This window comes from Biomphalaria glabrata, chromosome 9 (genome assembly GCF_947242115.1).
Source record: "Biomphalaria glabrata chromosome 9, xgBioGlab47.1, whole genome shotgun sequence".
NCBI classification, from domain to species: domain Eukaryota; kingdom Metazoa; phylum Mollusca; class Gastropoda; family Planorbidae; genus Biomphalaria; species Biomphalaria glabrata.
Window position 1 is genome coordinate 41,085,463 of NC_074719.1, and position 21,577 is coordinate 41,107,039.

The 21,577-nt window shown below is 36.6% G+C and overlaps 1 protein-coding gene across 1 annotated transcript; it reads right to left on the reverse strand.

Moving 5' to 3' along the window:
* Positions 1-3,716: 3,716 nt before the first annotated feature.
* Positions 3,717-17,191, reverse strand: LOC129928266 (uncharacterized). Its single transcript, XM_056041861.1, has 6 exons — positions 17,013-17,191; positions 14,671-14,794; positions 12,161-12,306; positions 10,475-10,604; positions 8,007-8,157; positions 3,717-3,914 (listed from the first exon to the last, which is right to left on the reverse strand). Exons 1-6 carry the CDS (start codon positions 17,071-17,073, stop codon positions 3,765-3,767), a joined length of 762 nt encoding a protein of 253 aa, XP_055897836.1. The 5' UTR covers positions 17,074-17,191; the 3' UTR covers positions 3,717-3,764.
* Between the last annotated feature and the right edge of the window lie 4,386 nt (positions 17,192-21,577).

Genomic DNA, 21,577 nt, shown 5'->3' on the forward strand with positions numbered 1-21,577 from the left:
GCTATTCCCCTCTCGTGCAGAAAGGATTGCACCTCCCTCGACATAAAGGACGTACCTCTGTCAGAATGGACGTACTCTGGCATCCCAACTAAGGAGGCATCTGTTTCGACTGTTAGTGGTCGATTGTAGTCTATCGTCGACACAGCAGCGTTTTCAAGTTCGTGTTTTAGCTGTTTAAAAGCTTGTTGTACTTGTTCAGGGGGAGGAAAGGCTTTGTTGTTCACCAATAAATGGATCTTGTTGGAGAAATTTGGGATCCATTGAGAATAATAGGACAGTAGTCCAATCACCCGCTTTTGTGATTTCATGTCTTGTGGTGGAGGTAGGTTTCTCAATGCTTGAAATCTTTCAGGGTCTGGTCTTAATTGCCCTTGTGAGATTTCGTAGCCTAGGAGGCATACTTTATTAGTCGCAATAGCACTTTTATCATTGTTGAAGGTGATACCGTACTTTTTAGCGGCATTGAGAAATCTCTGTAGATTCTGGTCGTGGCTAATGGAGTCAAGTCCGCAGATGGTAACGTTATCCACGTAAGCGAACGTGTCCTGTAGCCCTGCCTCCTCAATTATTGTGTTGATCGTCCTTTGAAATGCGGCGACTCCGTTTGTCACTCCAAAAGGAATGCGGCAAAACTGATAAAGCTTTCCGCCAGCCTCGAACGCCGTGTACTGCTTTTCATCATCCCTGATAGGTATCTGGTGGTAAGCGCTTTTGAGATCAAATGTACTGTACATTGAGTATTTAGATATTTCCTGCACCAGTTCATCAACTTTTGGCACGGGATACGCGTCGAGGTAAGTGAATCGATTGATGGTTTGGCTATAGTCGATAACCATTCTCTTTTTGTGCCTTTCATTCGTTGTTACAATTATCTGGGCTCGCCACGGGGACGTGGAAGGCTCAATAATTTTGTCAGATAGAAGTCTCTTGATTTCAGTTTGAATGAATTTGGAGTCAGGCATAGAATATTTTCTAGATTTAGTGGCTATGGGGTGGCAGTTAGGAGCCAGATTAGCGAAGAGGCGAGGGGTTTCAACTCGTGCAGCTTTTAGCGTACAGACCTGGAGAGTGCTTCGTTTTCCTTCAAATGGGATCATCAGTTTTTCGTGCTGGCTGATGAAATCTAGCCCTAAGATTACATCAGATACTAGTCCATCTAGTAGTGAGAGCTTAACACTTTCATATTGTTCATCTTTGTACTTTATTTTAGCGAAAATATGGCCGTGAGTAGTGCGAGAAAGATGTGTAGAGGCCATGTAGATTCTGTTTCTGGACGTTTCTAATTTCCATTTGTACCTTTTAGCAATTGAAGAAGATATATAGCTTTCACTGCTCCCCGTATCTACGAGAGCCTTCAATGGTACTCCATTGACGAGTATTGAAATAGTAGATTTAGTAAGACCAGACGCTGGTGTCGATGCTCAGGAAGATCCAACGGTTGTAGTCCGAGACGTCTCATCATCTGCTTTCACTATGGCTGAGGTTATAGATTTGAGTGTCTGTCTGGTCGATCTACAGACTTTCTGGAAATGGCCCCTCTTACCGCACAGGTAGCATGTAGCGTCACGGGCCGGACATCTAAAGCGTTGATGTGGGCTGTTTCCACAAAAGAAACATCTTTTACTAGTCGCCGCACTCACCTCGTGTTCTACCTTTGTCGTTGGAGAAAGGCTCTCCTCGTCGGCGCTAGCTCCACAGGGAGTTTCAGAGTGGATGTTATACGCCATGGCATGGTTATGGGCATATTCAAGTTGTCTTGCCTCTTCATAGGCGCACTGTAGAGTTAGAGTAGATTTCTCTAAGAGTCGCAGCCTTATGCTGTTTGAAGCCAGTCCAGTAATGAAGGCGTCTCTTACGAAGATATCTCTGTGTTCTTCAGCGGTGACAGCTTTGAAGTCACAGTCTTTGGCCATACTTTTAAGCTTAAGTAGGAAGGAGTCAACGGTTTGTCCGTTCTCTTGTCGACAAAGAGTTATCATGTGCCGTGCAAAAATTTCGCTTTTAGGCTTCACGTAGACATTTTGTAGAACTTTGATTGATTCATCGAACGTGGTACACTCACTTATGTACTGAAATACGCTCGAAGAAACGTAGTTTTCCAGTAATTTCTTTTTGTCAATCTCGCAGTGAGAGACTGAGGAGATGAAATTCTCAAATGTTCTGAGCCAGTGCAGCCACTTCTCGGCAGCCGATGGCGAGCTAGGCTCTATGTCCAGCTCTTTTGGCCTAAATAGACGTTCCATTTCTATTACTACTTTTACTTACAGACTGAGAATAGTGTTGAACGAAAATCCAAAAAAGATACGTGAGGCACATAGATCCATGGAATTGAAAATTTCTAGTTTAATAAATTGTAATAAGAAATAAAGAACACTGAAGAGTAACCTAAAACAAGGCTTTATTAAACTAGAACGACACATGAACTGACGATAGAGACTTGGACAGTAGCACACTAAATCAATGTTGTGAACACATTCTCACGACCTAACACAAACATAAACAAATAGTAACTATTTCACCACAAGGCCCTTAAAGGAATGGGGTGTGGATAGCGATATGTCTGTTGGAAGCTCTCTTCCATTACCGTCAGTGCATTGGACTCGGTCCTTATGGTATCCCAACGGGGGTTTTGTCTTGCTTCCCTATTGGCCTAATAGTCTCCTTTTATGGCCGTTTCAACCAGAGCGCAACTTTATTTCTCTTTCTATCTATGTAGCGCATATATTGGCCTCTTTCAGTCGTTCAACGACTATGGTTTATTTCGCGCACTTTTTCATAAGGCTGTGGAGCCCTATTTTGGAGAGACGTTCCCATCCACATATATTGCAGGTCAATATCCAAGAATCGAAGGGCCTTCCATAGAAAAGGCATCGAAGAATGGAGAAAGAGACGATAGACAAATCGTGTGTGGCACCCCAACAGTTCAACATACTAAGAAATACGTGAAAAAGAAAATTAATTTGATATATATATATATATATTCTGTAAATATAATTCTCTACGTCGACCAACCATGCGGGACACCACTCACGCACGCCGATTCTCTAATACTCGATGTCATGGAAAGATAACTCTTTTCTTTCTGCAAGTCGGACTAGAGATATCCCACGTAACTTTCGAGGCGATAGAGAGCGTAGCTCAGAAAAAAAAGGAGGGGGGGGGGAGAACAAGTAATCTTCTCTTCTCCCGCCCGCACCCGCGCACTCCTCTCTCTTCAGGCATGCGCATACAGTCGTTTGCCCAAACCCACCCAATTTGGACAACTGTGTCGTTCAGGAAGTGTTCACCCGTCACTAAATGGCGGAGTATGCTACGCCGCGGGGATACTTGTATATATATATATATATATATATATAAATATATGGGTCTATGTTCCCTGAAGCCTAACAATTTTATAATAATGTATTACAATCTTTGATGGAGAAGTCTAACACATTTAAACCGTGTTTCATTTTTACTTCTGGCTGTCCCAGACTTGCTGATCTCCTCCTGACTTGCTGATCTCCGTCTCAACAGGTCTGGGAAACAACAAATTTTCAAACAGTTTGTTTGTATGCACACCGCAAAACAGCAGGGTGTCGATCCAGACTTCTTAAGTCGTCACTCAAATGTGGTTGGTGATGATGAAGAGATGTAAACATATTGTTTATCTATAAAAAATATAGAGACCAACTAAAAATATGGAAGCAAAAACAATTTTATTGCATTCGGAATAGCATTTTTCTAATTGATACAGTCCACGGCCTATGTATACATAAATATTTCTAATAGGCCTCTTCTGTAGCTTTGATTTCACTATTTGGTTCAGTTCTTGAAGGCGTAGTGTTGAGGGTAAACAGTAATTCATCTTTCTGGTATTTACGACCGTAGGTTCTTCCGGGTAACAGAATGCTGCGCAGTAGATGCTTCATAGCCTATAAAGAAAAGATTTTTAAAAAATGTATTATTGATAGATTCCCACAAAAAATTATACAGGGACTTTGTTTTACATACAAACTCGTACGTGGCCCATGTGTATCATCAGACCCACAAACCTAAATGACGTAGATAATTGCTGGTTAAAACTTTCATAAGAACTCAACAGTATGTTTAACATTTTAAAAATCTTTTTAGCGATCTCCGTAGGTGACAAAACACTAGGTTTTGTGCTATTGTGAACTCCTGACTTAGCTCTGACCTGGACACATAAACGTACGTCTTTCGTTAATTCAAAGAGACGCCAGGGATTAATTACGAACAAAAATATGAATTTAATAAAAACAATAAGAATAAACTGTATTGTATAACTGTATAATTGTAGACAACGGCCTCAAATGTTAATTAAACTATTAAATATGCACATCTTATATTGAACACTGCCTTCAACACTATACATATACGATTAGACTCCAAATCTCAGGCCTCTGACAATAACAAACTTTCAATACCCATATCTTTACTTTAACTAATAGACCAATGAAATCATACAAAATAAACAGAATTCGTTATATGTTAAAGCCCAGATTCTATCAAGTGCTATTTACAATACGTACTTCATATAGCTACGTCTCGTTTAGTTTATTTAGGTGTTATTTCATTCAGTTGGGACTTCGAGAGATGACATTTAGCGACACTCACTTTGTCTTTTTTTACCTTTTTTTTTTACCTTTACCTAACCCTTAGTCTTTTGGACCGTCGGGGCACCATGCAAGATTAGTCTTTCTCCATTCCTCTCTGTCTTTTGCCTTAGTTAGAACCTCTTTCAATGGCAGGCCGTCCATTCATTTATGTTATCCTCCCATCGCTTTCTCTGTCTGCCTTTTTTTCCTGGTACTGTTCCCTGAAGGAAGGTCTTTGCGAGCCCCCGAAGATCTTGTTATATGACCCTAGATTTTAAGCTTGCGTTTTGTTTTTACAATTATTGTACACATTGGTTATTGGTAGTTGGTATTTAATTATTTTGTTTGATATCGAATCAGGGAAGAGATTGTTCTGACAGAAAAATAAAATCGTCAACTGTCAGCACTGTCAATACTAAAGTCCAAACAGTAATCCTTAAAGAAAACTCGACTGCGTTCTAAGAGGTTAATTTCATAGGCAAGCAGAACATAGGCAAGTAGAACATAGGCAAGTAGATCATAGGCAAGTAGATCATAGGCAAGCAGAACATAGGCAAGTAGATCATAGGCAAGCCGAACATAGGCAAGTAGATCATAGGCAAGTAGATCATAGGCAAGTAGATCATAGGCAAGCAGAACATAGGCAAGTAGAACATAGGCAAGTAGAACATAGGCAAGTAGAACATAGGCAAGTAGAACATAGGCAAGCAGAACATAGGCAAGCAGAACATAGACAAGTAGAACATAGGCAAGTAGATCATAGGCAAGTAGATCATAGGCAAGTAGAACATAGGCTAGTAGAACATAGGCAAGTAGAACATAGGCAAGTAGAACATAGACAAGCAGAACAAAGACAAGTAGAACATAGACAAGTAGAACATAGATAAGTAGAACATAGGCAAGTAGAACATAGGCAAGTAGAACATAGGCAAGCAGAACATAGACAAGTAGAACATAGGCAAGTAGATCATAGGCAAGTAGATCATAGGCAAGCAGAACATAGACAAGTAGAACATAGGCAAGTAGATCATAGGCAAGCAGAACATAGACAAGTAGAACATAGACAAGTAGAACATAGGCAAGTAGAACATAGACAAGTAGAACATAGGCAAGTAGAACATAGACAAGTAGAACATAGGCAAGTAGAACATAGTCAAGTAGAACATAGACAAGTAGAACATAGGCAAGTAGATCATAGGCAAGCAGAACATAGACAAGTAGAACATAGACAAGTAGAACATAGGCAAGTAGAATATAGGCAAGTAGAACATAGACAAGTAGAACATAGGCAAGTAGAACATAGGCAAGTAGAACATAGGCAAGTAGAACATAGACAAGTAGAACATAGGCAAGTAGAACATAGGCAAGTAGAACATAGGCAAGCAGAACATAGACAAGTAGAACATAGGCAAGTAGAACATAGGCAAGTAGAACATAGGCAAGTAGAACATAGGCAAGTAGAACATAGACAAGTAGAACATAGGCAAGTAGAACATAGGCAAGTAGATCATAGGCAAGTAGATCATAGGCAAGCAGAACATAGGCAAGTAGATCATAGGCAAGCCGAACATAGGCAAGTAGATCATAGGCAAGTAGATCATAGGCAAGTAGATCATAGGCAAGCAGAACATAGGCAAGTAGAACATAGGCAAGTAGAACATAGGCAAGTAGAACATAGGCAAGTAGAACATAGGCAAGCAGAACATAGGCAAGCAGAACATAGACAAGTAGAACATAGGCAAGTAGATCATAGGCAAGTAGATCATAGGCAAGTAGAACATAGGCTAGTAGAACATAGGCAAGTAGAACATAGGCAAGTAGAACATAGACAAGCAGAACAAAGACAAGTAGAACATAGACAAGTAGAACATAGATAAGTAGAACATAGGCAAGTAGAACATAGGCAAGTAGAACATAGGCAAGCAGAACATAGACAAGTAGAACATAGGCAAGTAGATCATAGGCAAGTAGATCATAGGCAAGCAGAACATAGACAAGTAGAACATAGGCAAGTAGATCATAGGCAAGCAGAACATAGACAAGTAGAACATAGACAAGTAGAACATAGGCAAGTAGAACATAGACAAGTAGAACATAGGCAAGTAGAACATAGACAAGTAGAACATAGGCAAGTAGAACATAGTCAAGTAGAACATAGACAAGTAGAACATAGGCAAGTAGATCATAGGCAAGCAGAACATAGACAAGTAGAACATAGACAAGTAGAACATAGGCAAGTAGAATATAGGCAAGTAGAACATAGACAAGTAGAACATAGGCAAGTAGAACATAGGCAAGCAGAACATAGACAAGTAGAACATAGGCAAGTAGAACATAGGCAAGTAGAACATAGGCAAGTAGAACATAGGCAAGTAGAACATAGACAAGTAGAACATAGGCAAGTAGAACATAGACAAGTAGAACATAGGCAAGCAGAACATAGACAAGTAGAACATAGGCAAGTAGAACATAGGCAAGTAGAACATAGACAAGTAGAACATAGGCAAGTAGAACATAGACAAGTAGAACATAGACAAGTAGAACATAGACAAGTAGATCATAGGCAAGTAGAGCATAGGTAAGTAGAACATAGGTAAGTAGAACATAGGCAAGTAGAACATAGGCAAGTAGAACATAGACAAGTAGAACATAGGCAAGTAGAACATAGAGAAGTAGAACATAGACAAGTAGAACATAGGCAAGTAGAACATAGGCAAGTAGAACATAGGCAAGTAGAACATAGGCAAGTAGAACATAGGCAAGCAGAACATAGGCAAGTAGAACATAGACAAGTAGAACATAGACAAGTAGAACATAGGCAAGTAGAACATAGACAAGTAGAACATAGGCAAGTAGAACATAGACAAGTAGAATATAGGCAAGTAGAACATAGACAAGTAGAACATAGACAAGTAGAACATAGGCAAGTAGATCATAGGCAAGTAGAACATAGGCAAGTAGAACATAGACAAGTAGATCATAGACAAGTAGAACATAGACAAGTAGAACATAGACAAGTAGAACATAGGCAAGTAGAACATAGACAAGTAGAACATAGGCAAGTAGAACATAGGCAAGTAGAACATAGGCAAGTAGAACATAGACAAGTAGAACATAGACAAGTAGATCATAGGCAAGTAGAACATAGGCAAGTAGAACATAGACAAGTAGATCATAGACAAGTAGAACATAGACAAGTAGAACATAGACAAGTAGAACATAGACAAGTAGAACATAGACAAGTAGAACATAGGCAAGTTGCTAAAACGAATGAATGCAGTTATAGTCTCCAGATTTACACCAGTCTGTGGTTGAATGTGTGTTTACGAAAGAGATACTTTAAAGTTAGCACCACCTCAGTCTCTTGTATACCTCTCAATCTGATTACCTCAGGTAACAGGTTCTCACCTCATTAGAGTTTTCCGTTGAGATGTAGTGATTGGGGTCACAGCGTTCTACTTGGAAGAGCTTCCTGTAAGCCTCTTTGGCGAGGTCTACTAGTTGTCTAGAGCAGCTGCCATGGAACAAGTCGTAACATTCTTCTTGAGCTTTGATCATACTGAAATAATAGACATCATATAAACCAAGGCATTAGATCACATCGTTTTAGAATCAGCCAAAAACAAATAGTATTTAGTTAGACTGATTAAAAATGTATATGTCCTGAGGAAAATTCATCTGTTTAACGAGGGTATCAATTGGCCAGTACAATGACCAACGGCCTTTACTTTTCCCCTACTAATGTCAGGCGCCCATTAGAGCAGAGGCGTAGTAAGCTAAACGTGCGCCCGGGCAAGTTACTTTATTGGCACCCCACCCCCAAGTTTCCATAATCATCACATAGAAATATAGGCTTATAAATAAAAACTATTTAATCATAATATTATTATAATAATCTTAGAATGTATTACCTAACTAAAATATCTACAATAATTATATTTTTTTGGCGCTTCTCTGCGTGTGGCGCCCCCCTGAGGGAGGCGCCCGGGTATCGCGCCCCCCCCTTGCCCCTGCATTTACATTATTAAATGTAAAAAAAAAACAACAAAGAAATGATAATAGATTTTCGCAGGGACAAGAAGGAAAATGATATTGTTTCTGTAGCTGGAGAGACTATTGAAATTGTGCAAACCTTTAAATACCTTGGTACTATCCTAGACAATAAACTAAATTTTACTGCAAATACTGATTATATCAGCAAAAAAGGGCAGCAAAGATTACGACTACTAAGAAAACTGTCCTCGTTTAATGTTAGCGAAAAGGCCTTGGCTCTGTTTTATCACGCTCACATCTGCAATATTTTCAGTTTCAATATCACTGCCTGGTATGGTAATCTGAGCATTAAAAATAGGAATAAACTTAATAGAATCCTCAATGCTGCTGGCAAAATCATTGGCATAAAACAAACCCCATTTGGGCAGTTGTTTGAGACAAACATCTATAAAAAAGCTAACAAGATCCTCGAAATAAAGAATCACCCTTTGTGTCAGGATTTTGTGATTTTACCATCACAAAAGAGATACAAGACACCGATAGCAAAGACAAACAGACACAAACACTCTTTTGTTCCCCTGGCAATCAAATCATTAAATAAGAACAATCTGGTATAAACTTTGTCACATGTAAATTATGAGTGAGTCTGGTGTGAATGTACACTTTGGTTTCTTATAGTTATAATGTTTTTTGTTTGGTGTAATGCACAAATTGTAAGACAAATTTCCTTACGGTTAATAAAGATTATTATTATTATTATTATTATTATTATTAGAGCTAGGCAGACCTAAAGATCCCGGAATTAAAAAATCCCAAATCTTCATCATTCAAACCCGGGACCCATAAGTTGGAAAGCCAAGCGCTTTATCACTCATTCTCCCATGTAGGTAACTGACTTGCTGAAAATCCAAAGATAATATAGAGAAGACAGTAAATTCAATGAAACTAGTTAATGCCTGATTAAATAATGAAGCTAACAGACACATTTTGAAAGCCAAAAACATCTTATCTTATCTTATCTTATATGATACAGACAGAAGATGATTACGTCCTACGCGTCATGCATTTTGTCATACATATTAACCAATGACCTAAATTCTGCCAAGTCACTGGTTTTCCTGGCTAGCTCAGGCAACCCATTCCATGCTTTAAAAGCGCAAGGGGAAAAGGAGCATTTGTACAAATTTGTCTTAACATATGAAACGAGGAATGTGCCTATTGAAGACCATAGCATGGATAGCTGCCTGGTCGTGATGCATACGTGCTGAACTGTCGTTCGGTCATTTCGATAGTCTCGGGTTCATATCCGTCCGCTGCCATCTCCCGTCGTCCTGCGGGAGGTTTCGACTAGGAAGTAAATTATCTTCAACTCTGAAGGAACATTTGAAACACGTAAAACATTTTACAACACAAACAAAAACAAAGCATTGAGGAGTTAACAAGGTGCAGGATCTTAGGAGCACATTCTTGGTTGATCTTTTGTGTCATCGGATGTTGCACGCTAAATAATGTAATGCGTACTAGCCCGAAGCGCGGTAGCATCATATTGTCATCCCAGAGGACTACAACTACCCCACAATTTACATTATATTGTTATGACTCTACGTTGCGCACTGTCATTCGGCGCGACATTGTGTACCAGAGGACACGATAGAGAACAGAGGAAGGAAGATGGCCGATGATTAGAGATGTAAACAAGAAGGCCTGAGATGTGACTCTGGGTTTGGCTCTAGATCCAGTTTATAATTGATTATTAAACGTTCTGTTTTATATCACTTTTGTTGAGGTTAATTGCTAAGTTATAGCAATATGTTGGAAAGATGTTTAATGATTTAGATAAAATAAAATAGTACTGTATGAGATGTCACATCCTTCATATTTACCTGCAAATGGCTGGCTGTATATTGTTACTATTCGGTTCTCCCTGGACCTGCTTCAGAATGTACAATTTACTCACTAGACATTGTGTGTGCGCTAACTGGGTGCTCGCCATGCAGTCGTTGTCAACAATTTCTGGGGGGAGAAGGGTTAAAAATCTATTTACTAATACACCTTTATTTAGAGTTATCTCCTTCTCTTCTAACTGACAATACCAACGTTGATGTGACCCAATTAAATTAAATTAATTTTTTGGTTTTATAAACTTTAATTTGTGTTTATATGAAAAGAGCATGCATTAGTCTATAATTATATACCTAATATAACATTTCCTGATTGCATACAAAAAAGTTATTGACGTTTAACCCTAACAGGGGAGTGAAACACAAAAGAACAAAACGAATAATTCCATCGGAACGTGGATGGAAAATAATTACGGAGAGAAAGAGTTAATGCAATTTCTTCTAAGGACCTTGCATTCCTTTGGAAAGATAATTGAAAACTCATCTGTTTTATTGCCTTTAAATTTCCTATCTATTGGAAGGCTTGATTCAGTAAGTCTATAATAATAATAAATATAATATGTATAAAATCACGTATAAGGACCGCAGTATAGAGTAAGAGATTAGAGACACAGTTTCTGCAGCGACCTGTTAACCATAGTGAAAAAACGGAAGCTCAAAATCTATGGCCATATTACAAGATCTTCGGGGCTCGCAAAGACCTTCCTTCAGGGAACAGTACCTGGATAAAGAAGAAGAAGAGGCAGTCGATGGGAGGACAACATAAAGGAATGGACGTTCCTGCCATTGAAAGAGGCTCTAAACAAGGCAAAAGACAGGGAGGAATGGAGAAACGAAAGACGGTCGACGAGTCCTGCTTGGTGCTCCAACGGTCCAATAGACCAAGGGATAGGTAAAGGTAAAGGTAAAAATAACATCCGTGTGCCCGGCATCAATGTCATGTCATGATAATATGTGAAGACGCCTCATAGCGTGCAAGCCCCAACAGCTACTGGACCATGAAACAACAAATTGACCCCTGACCTTCTTCTCTAACATAAACAATAGTTACCATCATAATCTATCATAACTCCTTCATCTTAAAATTTACGATATCACATAGCTAACCATGACTCAGTATTTGCTTCTAGATAAATAAAGCTATTTTCTGTTCTTACTAGTTATGTACACTGACATTCTTGACTCGATTTAAAGAGATTTTATTATATTTTTTTTTTGCTGTTAGAGTAATTCCTCAATTTGACTTAAAAGTAAGCAGGATTCTTACTTCACGTAAATGTAGTTTAAATAATATTTCGAGCAATAAATGGATAAGATCTCGTTAAAAGCTGGCTTAACGTAAGTTTAGCTAAGTAATTTGGTTAGAACTGAGACCTAGTTTTTTGTTTTTAAGAATAATCAGTCAGAACTCATAGACCACTTAGACCATATATGCCACATAGAAAACATAGAACACATAGAACACATGGACCACATATAAAATATATATAAAATAGACCACATCGACCACATAGACCAAATAGACCACATCGACCACATAGAACACATTGACCACATAGACCACATGGAACACATAGACCACATAGACCACACAGACCACATAGACCACATAGAACACACAGACCACATAGAACAAATAGACCACATAGACCACATAGCTGCTATTACCTTCTTTGTGTTGACAAATAAACTTCAAGCCATGCAACATTCTTTTCTTATCTGGCAATATGGACCTCATCTCCTCTCCGTAAGACAGACAGTCAATTATATCTTCTTGTATACAATAGATCAAGTCTGAGACCTTTTCCAATTGACTGCCAAGCAGATACATTTATAAACAAATTAATGATGCATTTATAAATTAAAATATTGAGATTTTAAATCCACATTCTCAACCAAACAAATAGTCACTACTTACGGAACACTATGGTAAGCACTTGAACTTTGGATTGACTTTGGGACTTGAACATAAACAGCACAAACATTAAAGTAAACATCCCATCACCCTCACCTATCTCTTAGTCTGTTAAGCCATTGGGGCACCACACGTGAACCGTCTTTCTCCATTCCTCCCTGTCGTTTGCCTTGGATAAAATCTCTTTCACTAAAAGGTCCGTCCAAAACTTTTCATTACGTCTTCTTCTTCTTTTTCCTGGTATCGTTCCATGAAGGAAGGTCTTAGCGAGACGTGAGGATCTTGTGATATGGCCATAAAGTTTTATTTACTTTTTTAAAAAATAGTTGGCAGGTATCGTTGGGCCCAATAGCCGTTGTAGTCTTGTTTCTTATCTTCGTTTGTGATGCGGACTTTGTATGTGATACCTAGGATCTTTATGCATCTGACTTTGACAATTACTCAGGAGATGTTTGCGTGTTTTGTACGGGCGTAAATCAACTAATTTGAGGGATGTTAGCAAAGTACATCATAACAACAAATGATGTTGTCAACTTGAAGTCCTAATGCAAACTGAATTTAAAATAACACCATATAAACAAACTAAATCCTAATATCCCTGATGTCACTAAATGTCGCGTTCAAAGTCCATCAAATTCAGCGCGTCGCTAACCAAAACACGTTTATTAAACATCTCAGTTCCTTTGCTAGGCATCTCTTCTCTAGTTCTGCAGTCAGAGTAGAAGAATCGCAAGCATTTAATTAAGAATGAGGTCATGAAAAGGGACAGTATCCGTCTGATTTTAGTGCCGAGCAAAGATTATAAAAAGAAAAACGGCAACTAAATTCTGGACAAGAAAAACTTTTAAAATATACATTATTTAAAAAAAAATGACAATACCTCCAGTATACAACTTAAAATAAAAATTTAATATAAAAAATAATAATTAAGAAAAATGTTTGGCTCAAACCGTGTATCAAACATGTGATTTTGCCAGTCAGCTGCTTTGTGGGAACTATGCCAGAGGGCAATGCAAGGATGTGCAACTATTTATTGGTACTTTCATTAAATGGACATCTAGATCTACTTCTAGATCTGGAATTTAGATGCAGCCAATAATTAATTTAGGTAAACATATAAGCAAAGCTTAGATAATCTTTCAATAAACTTAAATCAACTTTAAATGGAATGAACAACTCAGTTATCGATACTATGGGTGACTACGCCATATTTGTTTTATTGAATAATTCCAATCATCATCTTCATCAGTCCTTTGAGTTCCTCAAGGAACATAGGGCCTCGACAAAAACAGGTCCACTCTCCACGGTCTCTTGCTAGTTTTTTTTATGGTTTTCCAGCTCTTCCTGGTCTTCTCTGCTTGTTCAAGTACACTGCCTCGCCATGTTCTTTTTGGTCTTCCTCTGCGTCTTGTTCCCTGGGGGTTCCACTCTAAGGGCTGCCTAGCTCTGTTGTTGATATCTTTTCTAAGGGTGTGACCAATCCATCTCCACTTCCTCTCTAAGATCTGCACTTCTATAATTTTCTGCCCACTCATCTCCCACAGTTTGGTGTTTTCTACTTTGTCATACCATAATAATAATTCCAATAATAGGCCTTTAAATTTAGATTTGGAAGCAAAATTTTCCTGAACATTGAGTTATTAAATTCTTGAATCAATTAAGCCCTACATTCTGAAATGTCAGAAAACGATAGTCCTTTCAAAAAACGCGATCATCCTTTAAAAACCTATGTTGGATTTAGATCTTGGTCTAGTTCTATAGCCAAATTTAAACTTATTTTTTTTACTTTGAAATATTATAACGGTCAAACTAGAGTTTTCTTTGTGTGACCAACGAGTTAGTAATTCTTTTCTTAGCGAAATACATCAACTATTAAATTTCTATAGAGCCGTTTTTGAGATCAGCGTCCATGCAGATTCAAGGTTCAAGGTTCCAAGTTCCATGAATTTCTAACTTGAATAATAGCATTGTAAAAATAAGGAATATGTTTCACATAATCGTATACATGCCTTAAGAAATGGACATTGTTACATCTCGTCTTGTTTACAATGCAATCTATTTAAATATTCTTTCTTTCTTTTTTTATATGTGCTTTGAATTACAAAGCTCCTAGCTTTAACCTATAACTTCAGAGTTTAATTAAAAAAAAACACCAGAGACGTAAAGAACACATTATTTAGCTCATTTTAACTCTCAAATTAGCTACACTACAACTAGTAATAATAATACGTATTATTATAATTTTCAGTTTAAGATTATTTACTTGCAGATGACGTCGATTTGTGACTCTTTGTTGCTCAAGGCCTGGAGCAAGTTGGAGGAATCGTTGACTAAACATTTGGTAACAATTTCAGTTACATTTTTGGTGTAGATGTCACACAGCTGCCCTATAGAGTAAACATTCATAACATTTATACTAAGGGGAAAAGTTAGAAATAGGACTGCAAACTGATACCTAATAATTAAGTTTTTCAAGTAAGAAACCTCATGAAATTTGTCGTATTTTTAAATATGTACTTTTAAATAAGAAATTGTATAAATGTACTTCTATAGACACTTTTAAATCGCTTTTCATAAAGCATAATTTTAAACCAATTTCCAAAATATTTAATTTTGAATTATTAAAGCTTACTTAACACATACGTAATTATATATATAAAAGTGGGACCCCATGCATATGGCTATGCTTGAGAGTTTTATCCCACCAAAGGTTTAAAAGGTGGTAAAGACTTGTTTATGGCAAGATTTCAGATTAAGATTTGCGTATTCATGTGGAACACTGCACACATCCTTACGAAGGTTGCCTGGTTGTGTGGTTTGCGCGCTGGACTGTTGTTAGATCGTCTTGACGGTCCAGTGTTCGTACCCTGCCCGCTGCCACCCTGATCGTGCTGTGCGAAGTTTGGACTAGGAAGTAGATTATCTTCCACTTTTAAGGTACATCCGAAAATTGAAAAAAAAATAATTTTAAATTGGAAACTACACAATTATTTGTTGTACCTAAAATATAACGGACCAATTAAAAAAAAAAAACAAAAAAAAAACAACAGTTATTTAATTATGTATCTTATCTTATCTTATATAATACAGACGTTACTTCAAAAAAGAAGATGATTACGTCCTACGCGTCATGCATTTAGTCATGCATATTAACCAATGACTTAAATTCTGCCAAGTCACTGGTTTTCCTGGCTAGCTCAGGCAACCCATTCCATGCTCTAATAGCACTAGGGAAGAAGGAGTATTTGTACAAATTTGTCCTAGCATATGGGACGAGGAATGTGCCTTTATCTTTGTGTCTTTCAGAGTATTTTATTAAATTTTGTTTTTGTATTTGAAGATTATGGTTCAGTGTTTTATGTATTATTGCTACTTTACTTTTGAGCCTTCTGTCCTGAAGGCTTTCTAAATTTAGTGATTTTACTAAAGGTGTTACTCTAGTCAAATGTGAATATTCGTTTGTTATGAATCGCACTGCTCTATTTTGTGTCTGTTCTAGTGTCTTAATGTTTTCTTGAGTTGAGGGGTCCCAAACAGAGGATGCATATTCTATTATTGGCCTAACCAAGGTTAAATAACATTTTAGTTTTATGTTCTTATTTGATTTATAGAAATTTCTTTTAATAAATCCTAATGCTTTGTTTGATTTTTTTGTAGTTTCATCAATATGTGGATTTCATGACAGTTTTTCATTTATTATAACACCTAGGTATTTTGCGTTTTTAGTCTGTGTTACTGGTTTGCCATGAATAAGATAAGTGGAATTAATTTGTTTTAGTTTTTTTGTTACTCTTAACAACTGACATTTTTCTGGGTGGAAAGACATGCTCCAATTTGATTCCCATTTCTGTAATTCATCTAATTCTCTTTGTAAAATATCTGTGTCTTGTGTTGTTTTTATTGTTCTATATATTATGCAATCGTCTGCGAATAATCTGACTTTTGTTCCTGAAGTAATGCAATTTGGTAAATCATTTATGTAAATTAAAAATAGTAGTGGACCCAAGACTGTTACTTGAGGTACACCTGAGTTTACTGTTATCGGTGTTGATTTAGAGCCATTTATTATTACAGTTTGTTATATTGGTAATATATTGGTAATTAATTATTTCAATTGATATCAAAAATGGAAATAAATGCTGTTTAAACTTATTGAGGAATGATATTATATTTGTTGAGTTAGGCCTATTCTTTTTCCATTATCGGATGAAGTTTACATTTTACATACTTATTCATAGTGGATGATAATACATGAGTCAATAAAAAATGAACTAATTAGTTAATTAGTTGTGATTAAATAATTTTGTTTAATATAGAAAATGAGAGCTGCAGTGTTGAGATATATTGAGGGATTTTGCGGTTCTTCCCCTTAATAAAAAAAAAGCAACAAAAATACAGCTTTGTGTTTAAACATTTTTTTTCTTATATTTTGCTTGTTATATCCTACTTTTGACCACTTTACACATATTGAGTTTGAGCTAATGATAGGATATTAGAAAACTCGAACTAATCAAGACCCAAACTAGAGACCTTCTGTCTACGAAACAAAACGTTCTGCCAATTTGTAGTTCTTAAACTATACCTGTGTATAAACTCCATACTCACCCGTCGGATTGGCGGATACAGCAGATATAAATACAATAAGCGTGATAACTAGCACTGACATGGCTTGTGAGAGTGACGGGCCCTAACGCAAATGTTTACAAATATCAAATTTTATAAGACAACGGAATAACCGCGTCGTCTCATAAATTTATAGATCCAGGCGATCCAATCCCAATCTGATGGTTGATATCCTGAATTTACAGCCTGTGAATCCATTTACATGCGACAGTGTACGTTGACTTGATTTCAAAATAGCTTCAGAATGGAAGATAAAAGCTGTTTTTCACATTTTGTTGTTTGTCATTGAAATGTATACTGGGAAATAAAAGGATTTATTCATTTCTTTTGTTGTTGTTTTTTCTACGTAAATTACAATGTAAATGAATGTATTGCTAATCTTAAACGCAGTTTGACTAATAACACAAATATTATTATACTGTAACTTGTTTTTTTGAACTGATTATTTTTATTATTACAATTATTGGCTACATACTTGTTTTTACTTTCTCTACGCTTGATGTCATGTTGAAGTGATTATTACCTCATCTTATCTTATCTTATCTTATCTTATATATTACAGACGTTACTTTATAAAAGAAGATATTACATCCTACGCTTTTATTGTGTCAATCTAGTCATACATGTTAATCAATGACTTAAACTCTGCTAAGTCGTTGGTTTTCCTGGCTAGCTTCAGGCAACCCATTTCATGCTCTAATAGCGCTAGGGAAGAAGGAGCATTTGTATGAATTTGTTCTAGCATTTAGAATAAGAAATGTGCCTCCATCTTTGTGTCTTTCTGAGTATTTCATTTAGTTTTGTTTTTCTATTTTAAAAATTATGGTTCATTGTTGTATGTATTATAGCTACTTTACTTTTTATTCTTCTGAATTGTCTCTAAGTTTAGTGATTTTAGTCATGGTGTTACTATTATCAAATTAGAATATTAAATGTTAAACATTAAAAGAATACAGTCTCATTTATATACTTATGTGGACAAAGTCTTTTTCATACTTTTCATTAATATTAGTAAAATTTTGTTAACATTTTCTTTCTTAATTAAGTCACTATCGGCTTGTAAGTTTTGGAGGTTTCTTTTGAATCTTTATAAGTTAGAATTTATTATTTCAAACGCTGAGTGGCTTGGCTGATTGATAAAACGCTTGGCATCCAAACCGGAACGTTCTAGGGTTCGAATCCTGATCATGACTGGGATTTTTCATTTCCGGATCTTTAGGGCACCTCTGAGTCCAACTCTAATGGGGGCTTGACATTAGTTGGGAAAACGTAAAGGTCATTGTCATGGCCACATGACAACCTCTTTAACCATTGGTCACAGAAAAAGATGGCCTTAACGTCATCTGCCCTATAGATCTGGTCTGAAAGGGGAACTAATGAAGTTTTGTTGTCAATAATACCCTTTTACTTTTATCAATTGTCCTCATGTTTTTACGCAGTGTTCCTACCTATAGACATATGAATTGAAATTGTTGATTCCTATATTTTCTGAAATGTATTTTCGGTTCTTACTTTTGTTAGTGTCACTTGATTGAAATACTGTTAAGACCTGAACATGATTATTATCACAAATATAAGATTTGGTCATCTTAAAGTAATATGCTTGAGGCGCGGTGCCTGAGTGGTATAGCGCTTGGCTTCCGAACCGTGTTCGAATCCTGGTGAAGACTGGGATTTTTCATTTCGGGATCTTTGAGCACTTCTGAGTCCACCCAGCTCTAATGGATATCTTGCATTAGTTGGGGGGGGGGAGAATTAAAGGCAGTTAGCTGTTGTGCTGGCCACATAACACCCACGTTAACCGTGGGCCACAGAAATTTGATGCTTAAAAATCGAATTGTGTAAAAATGTTTTTTTTTCGGGTAGGGTAAGTTGGAAATGAAGATGTAGGTAGGTCCATGACTTCACCTGATATATGTGTGCGAAATAATAGTGGTTAGTTCTTGTGATATCCACATAGCACTTAAGTTAACACGTTAACATTAAAGCTGAAAAGGTTATCTCTGTATATATCGCGCAACATACCATGTTAGGAGCCTCAAAGGCATTGGTCTTGTATGACATTTTTTTTAAATCGATAAATAGATGAATCACTTACTGAATCGACAGATTTTTTTATATCTTTGAAAGTAGCTGCAAATTTCTAGTGGATACATTATTATTTATATCAAGTAATCCTAAAGCTTATCTAGTAAAGAATTAAATTAAATTAAATACATCTACAACCAGACATATTTTATCCGCATAGCTCGGTGCCCAGAAGGGATACCAACAACAGAGCTAGGCAGGTCTTAGAGTGGAAACCCCCAGGGAACAAGACGTAGAGGAAGACCAAAAAGAACATGGCGAGGCAGTGTACTAGAGGAAGCCGAGAGGACAGGAAAGAGCTGGAAAGCCATTAAAAAAACTAGCAAGAGATCGTGGAGAGTGGCGTGTTTTTACTGAGAGCCTATGTTCCCTGTGTTCTCGGTGATATAGAATAACACTGAGATTTGTATTCACTGTTCACAACTGAGCCAGAACACAGTGTTTTATTTCGATTGTTTACGATTCTTTCCCAAGGTATCATTCCATCCGCCCGAACTTTGTATTTAAATATTAATTATAGTATACCCCTTTCTCTAAGCAGCTTGCCAAATTTACAAAAATAATTTTAACATAATGATTTTAAAAGAAAAAGTTTATTTTTTAGTCTATAGTTTTGATTACTCCAATTTAAAACCAGTTTCTCTCTTTCATTAGTTGGTTAATCTAATATTTTTGTAGCCCTTTACTTAGCGGGATTTTTAACTAGTGTACCAACAAGCGTGAGCTAAAATTAAAAGCATGAAGTATGAACTTTGTTTCCCTTGATATCCTATATCTATAATTCATTTATTGGATTTTTTTTTTTACTTGAGACTCAAAATATATATGTTTATGAGCAGATGATAATGAAAAGGATTAAGTGAGGTTTGCAATAGAGACCCGGTCAACTCCTACGTAGTACTAAAGTACGCTTGAATGAATCGGTCTGTTGTATAGCTGAATAGGAATAGGATGAAAAGGTCCAAGAAGATATCATCCCGCAAAACACTTAGAGAAGTATCGCCAAAAGTCGTATGTATCAAAAGAAAACATTGCTATTCAACACGTCAAAATTGTATAAAATAAAGCCGAAATGACGTTTTTCACTAAAAAACGACTAACTATGTGAAATACTATCCAAGGCAAAATAGAGAAATGGAGAAAGACGGTCGACAGATCTTATGCGGTGCCCCAACGATTCAACAGACTAAGGGTTTGATGATGAGGAAGCATGCTTAAAATATGTATATTCTATTCAACGATACAGATCTCATTTTGTTTTTAAATTTTGCTATTGGTTGTTAAATATACGAAACTAAAAGAGTTAATTTTGAAAATAATTGCTAAAGCGCTTTTAAAACTGCTAAATAAATGTCCATAGTACTTTATTGCCTATGTTGTGGTTTTAGATAAGGAACGTTCGCTATGTTAATTGTGAGTACATGGTAGAGAAGGTGGCATGGAGTGTGCGTGTGCGTGTGTGTGTGTTGTGTAAAGTTGATGATTGGGTTGGTGGCTATGCAGTGAGAATGATGAAACAACAATAGGGTCTAGCGTAATACAAATATGTAACGGCAGGCAACCCAGAGCTTTAAAACACAATTTTATATTGTTACTATTACATTTATTTCATTTTCATCTCAAGCTGAACTAGTCTATATTGTAATAAAAGTTCTATTAGTTTTGTTTCAAAAGAGAAGTTTTTACAAGTTATTTCAAGCTCTACAATTGAAAATATTTACTCCTACTATGGTTTAATTACTTCTTGGTTCCTCGCTGCATGTGTGACTTCTTAACGCATATCTCTTTTCGGCTTAAGGCGACACTTTTATTTCAGAATCATATGTACATTTAAATAAACTTAATCGACTACCTGCGGACAATGGTTATACTTGCCATACAGGTGGCAAAATATGTAGGTCAACGCTGGGGCTGCGTAGCCACTGAAAATACTGCATTCCACATTTATCTTCGGACTCAAAGACAAGGCTTACTATTATCTAAAAATTGCAAAATAATAATTATGAGACGAGAGTGTTCTTACTTTGGATGATCAATTACTAGATCTAAACAATGATATGCTGCATACGTTAGGGTTGAATAAAGACTTAATAACTACTTAACAAAAACAACGCCTTGTTTTAGCTTTTTTGAAGTTTTTTCCACGACATTTTGTGTAATGTTAGAGATTTCTATATCAAGTCTCATTATAATATATGTCTATGATAAGGAAATATATGTCATAATAAGCCATATGTATCTTATGAAGACTTTGATCGTATCTGAGATATTGTGTAATATTGTAGAAGTACATTAGGTTTTCAATAAACTCCGTACTTTTATTTTGTCGCTGTTTATTATCGGCTGATGACATGAATTATCTAAGTGGTACAGCATCCATGTGATTATAGTAGATCATGTCTGAATCATCGTTTCTTAAAGCCTCACTTTCCAGTTATAAGAAATAATCAAACGAAACG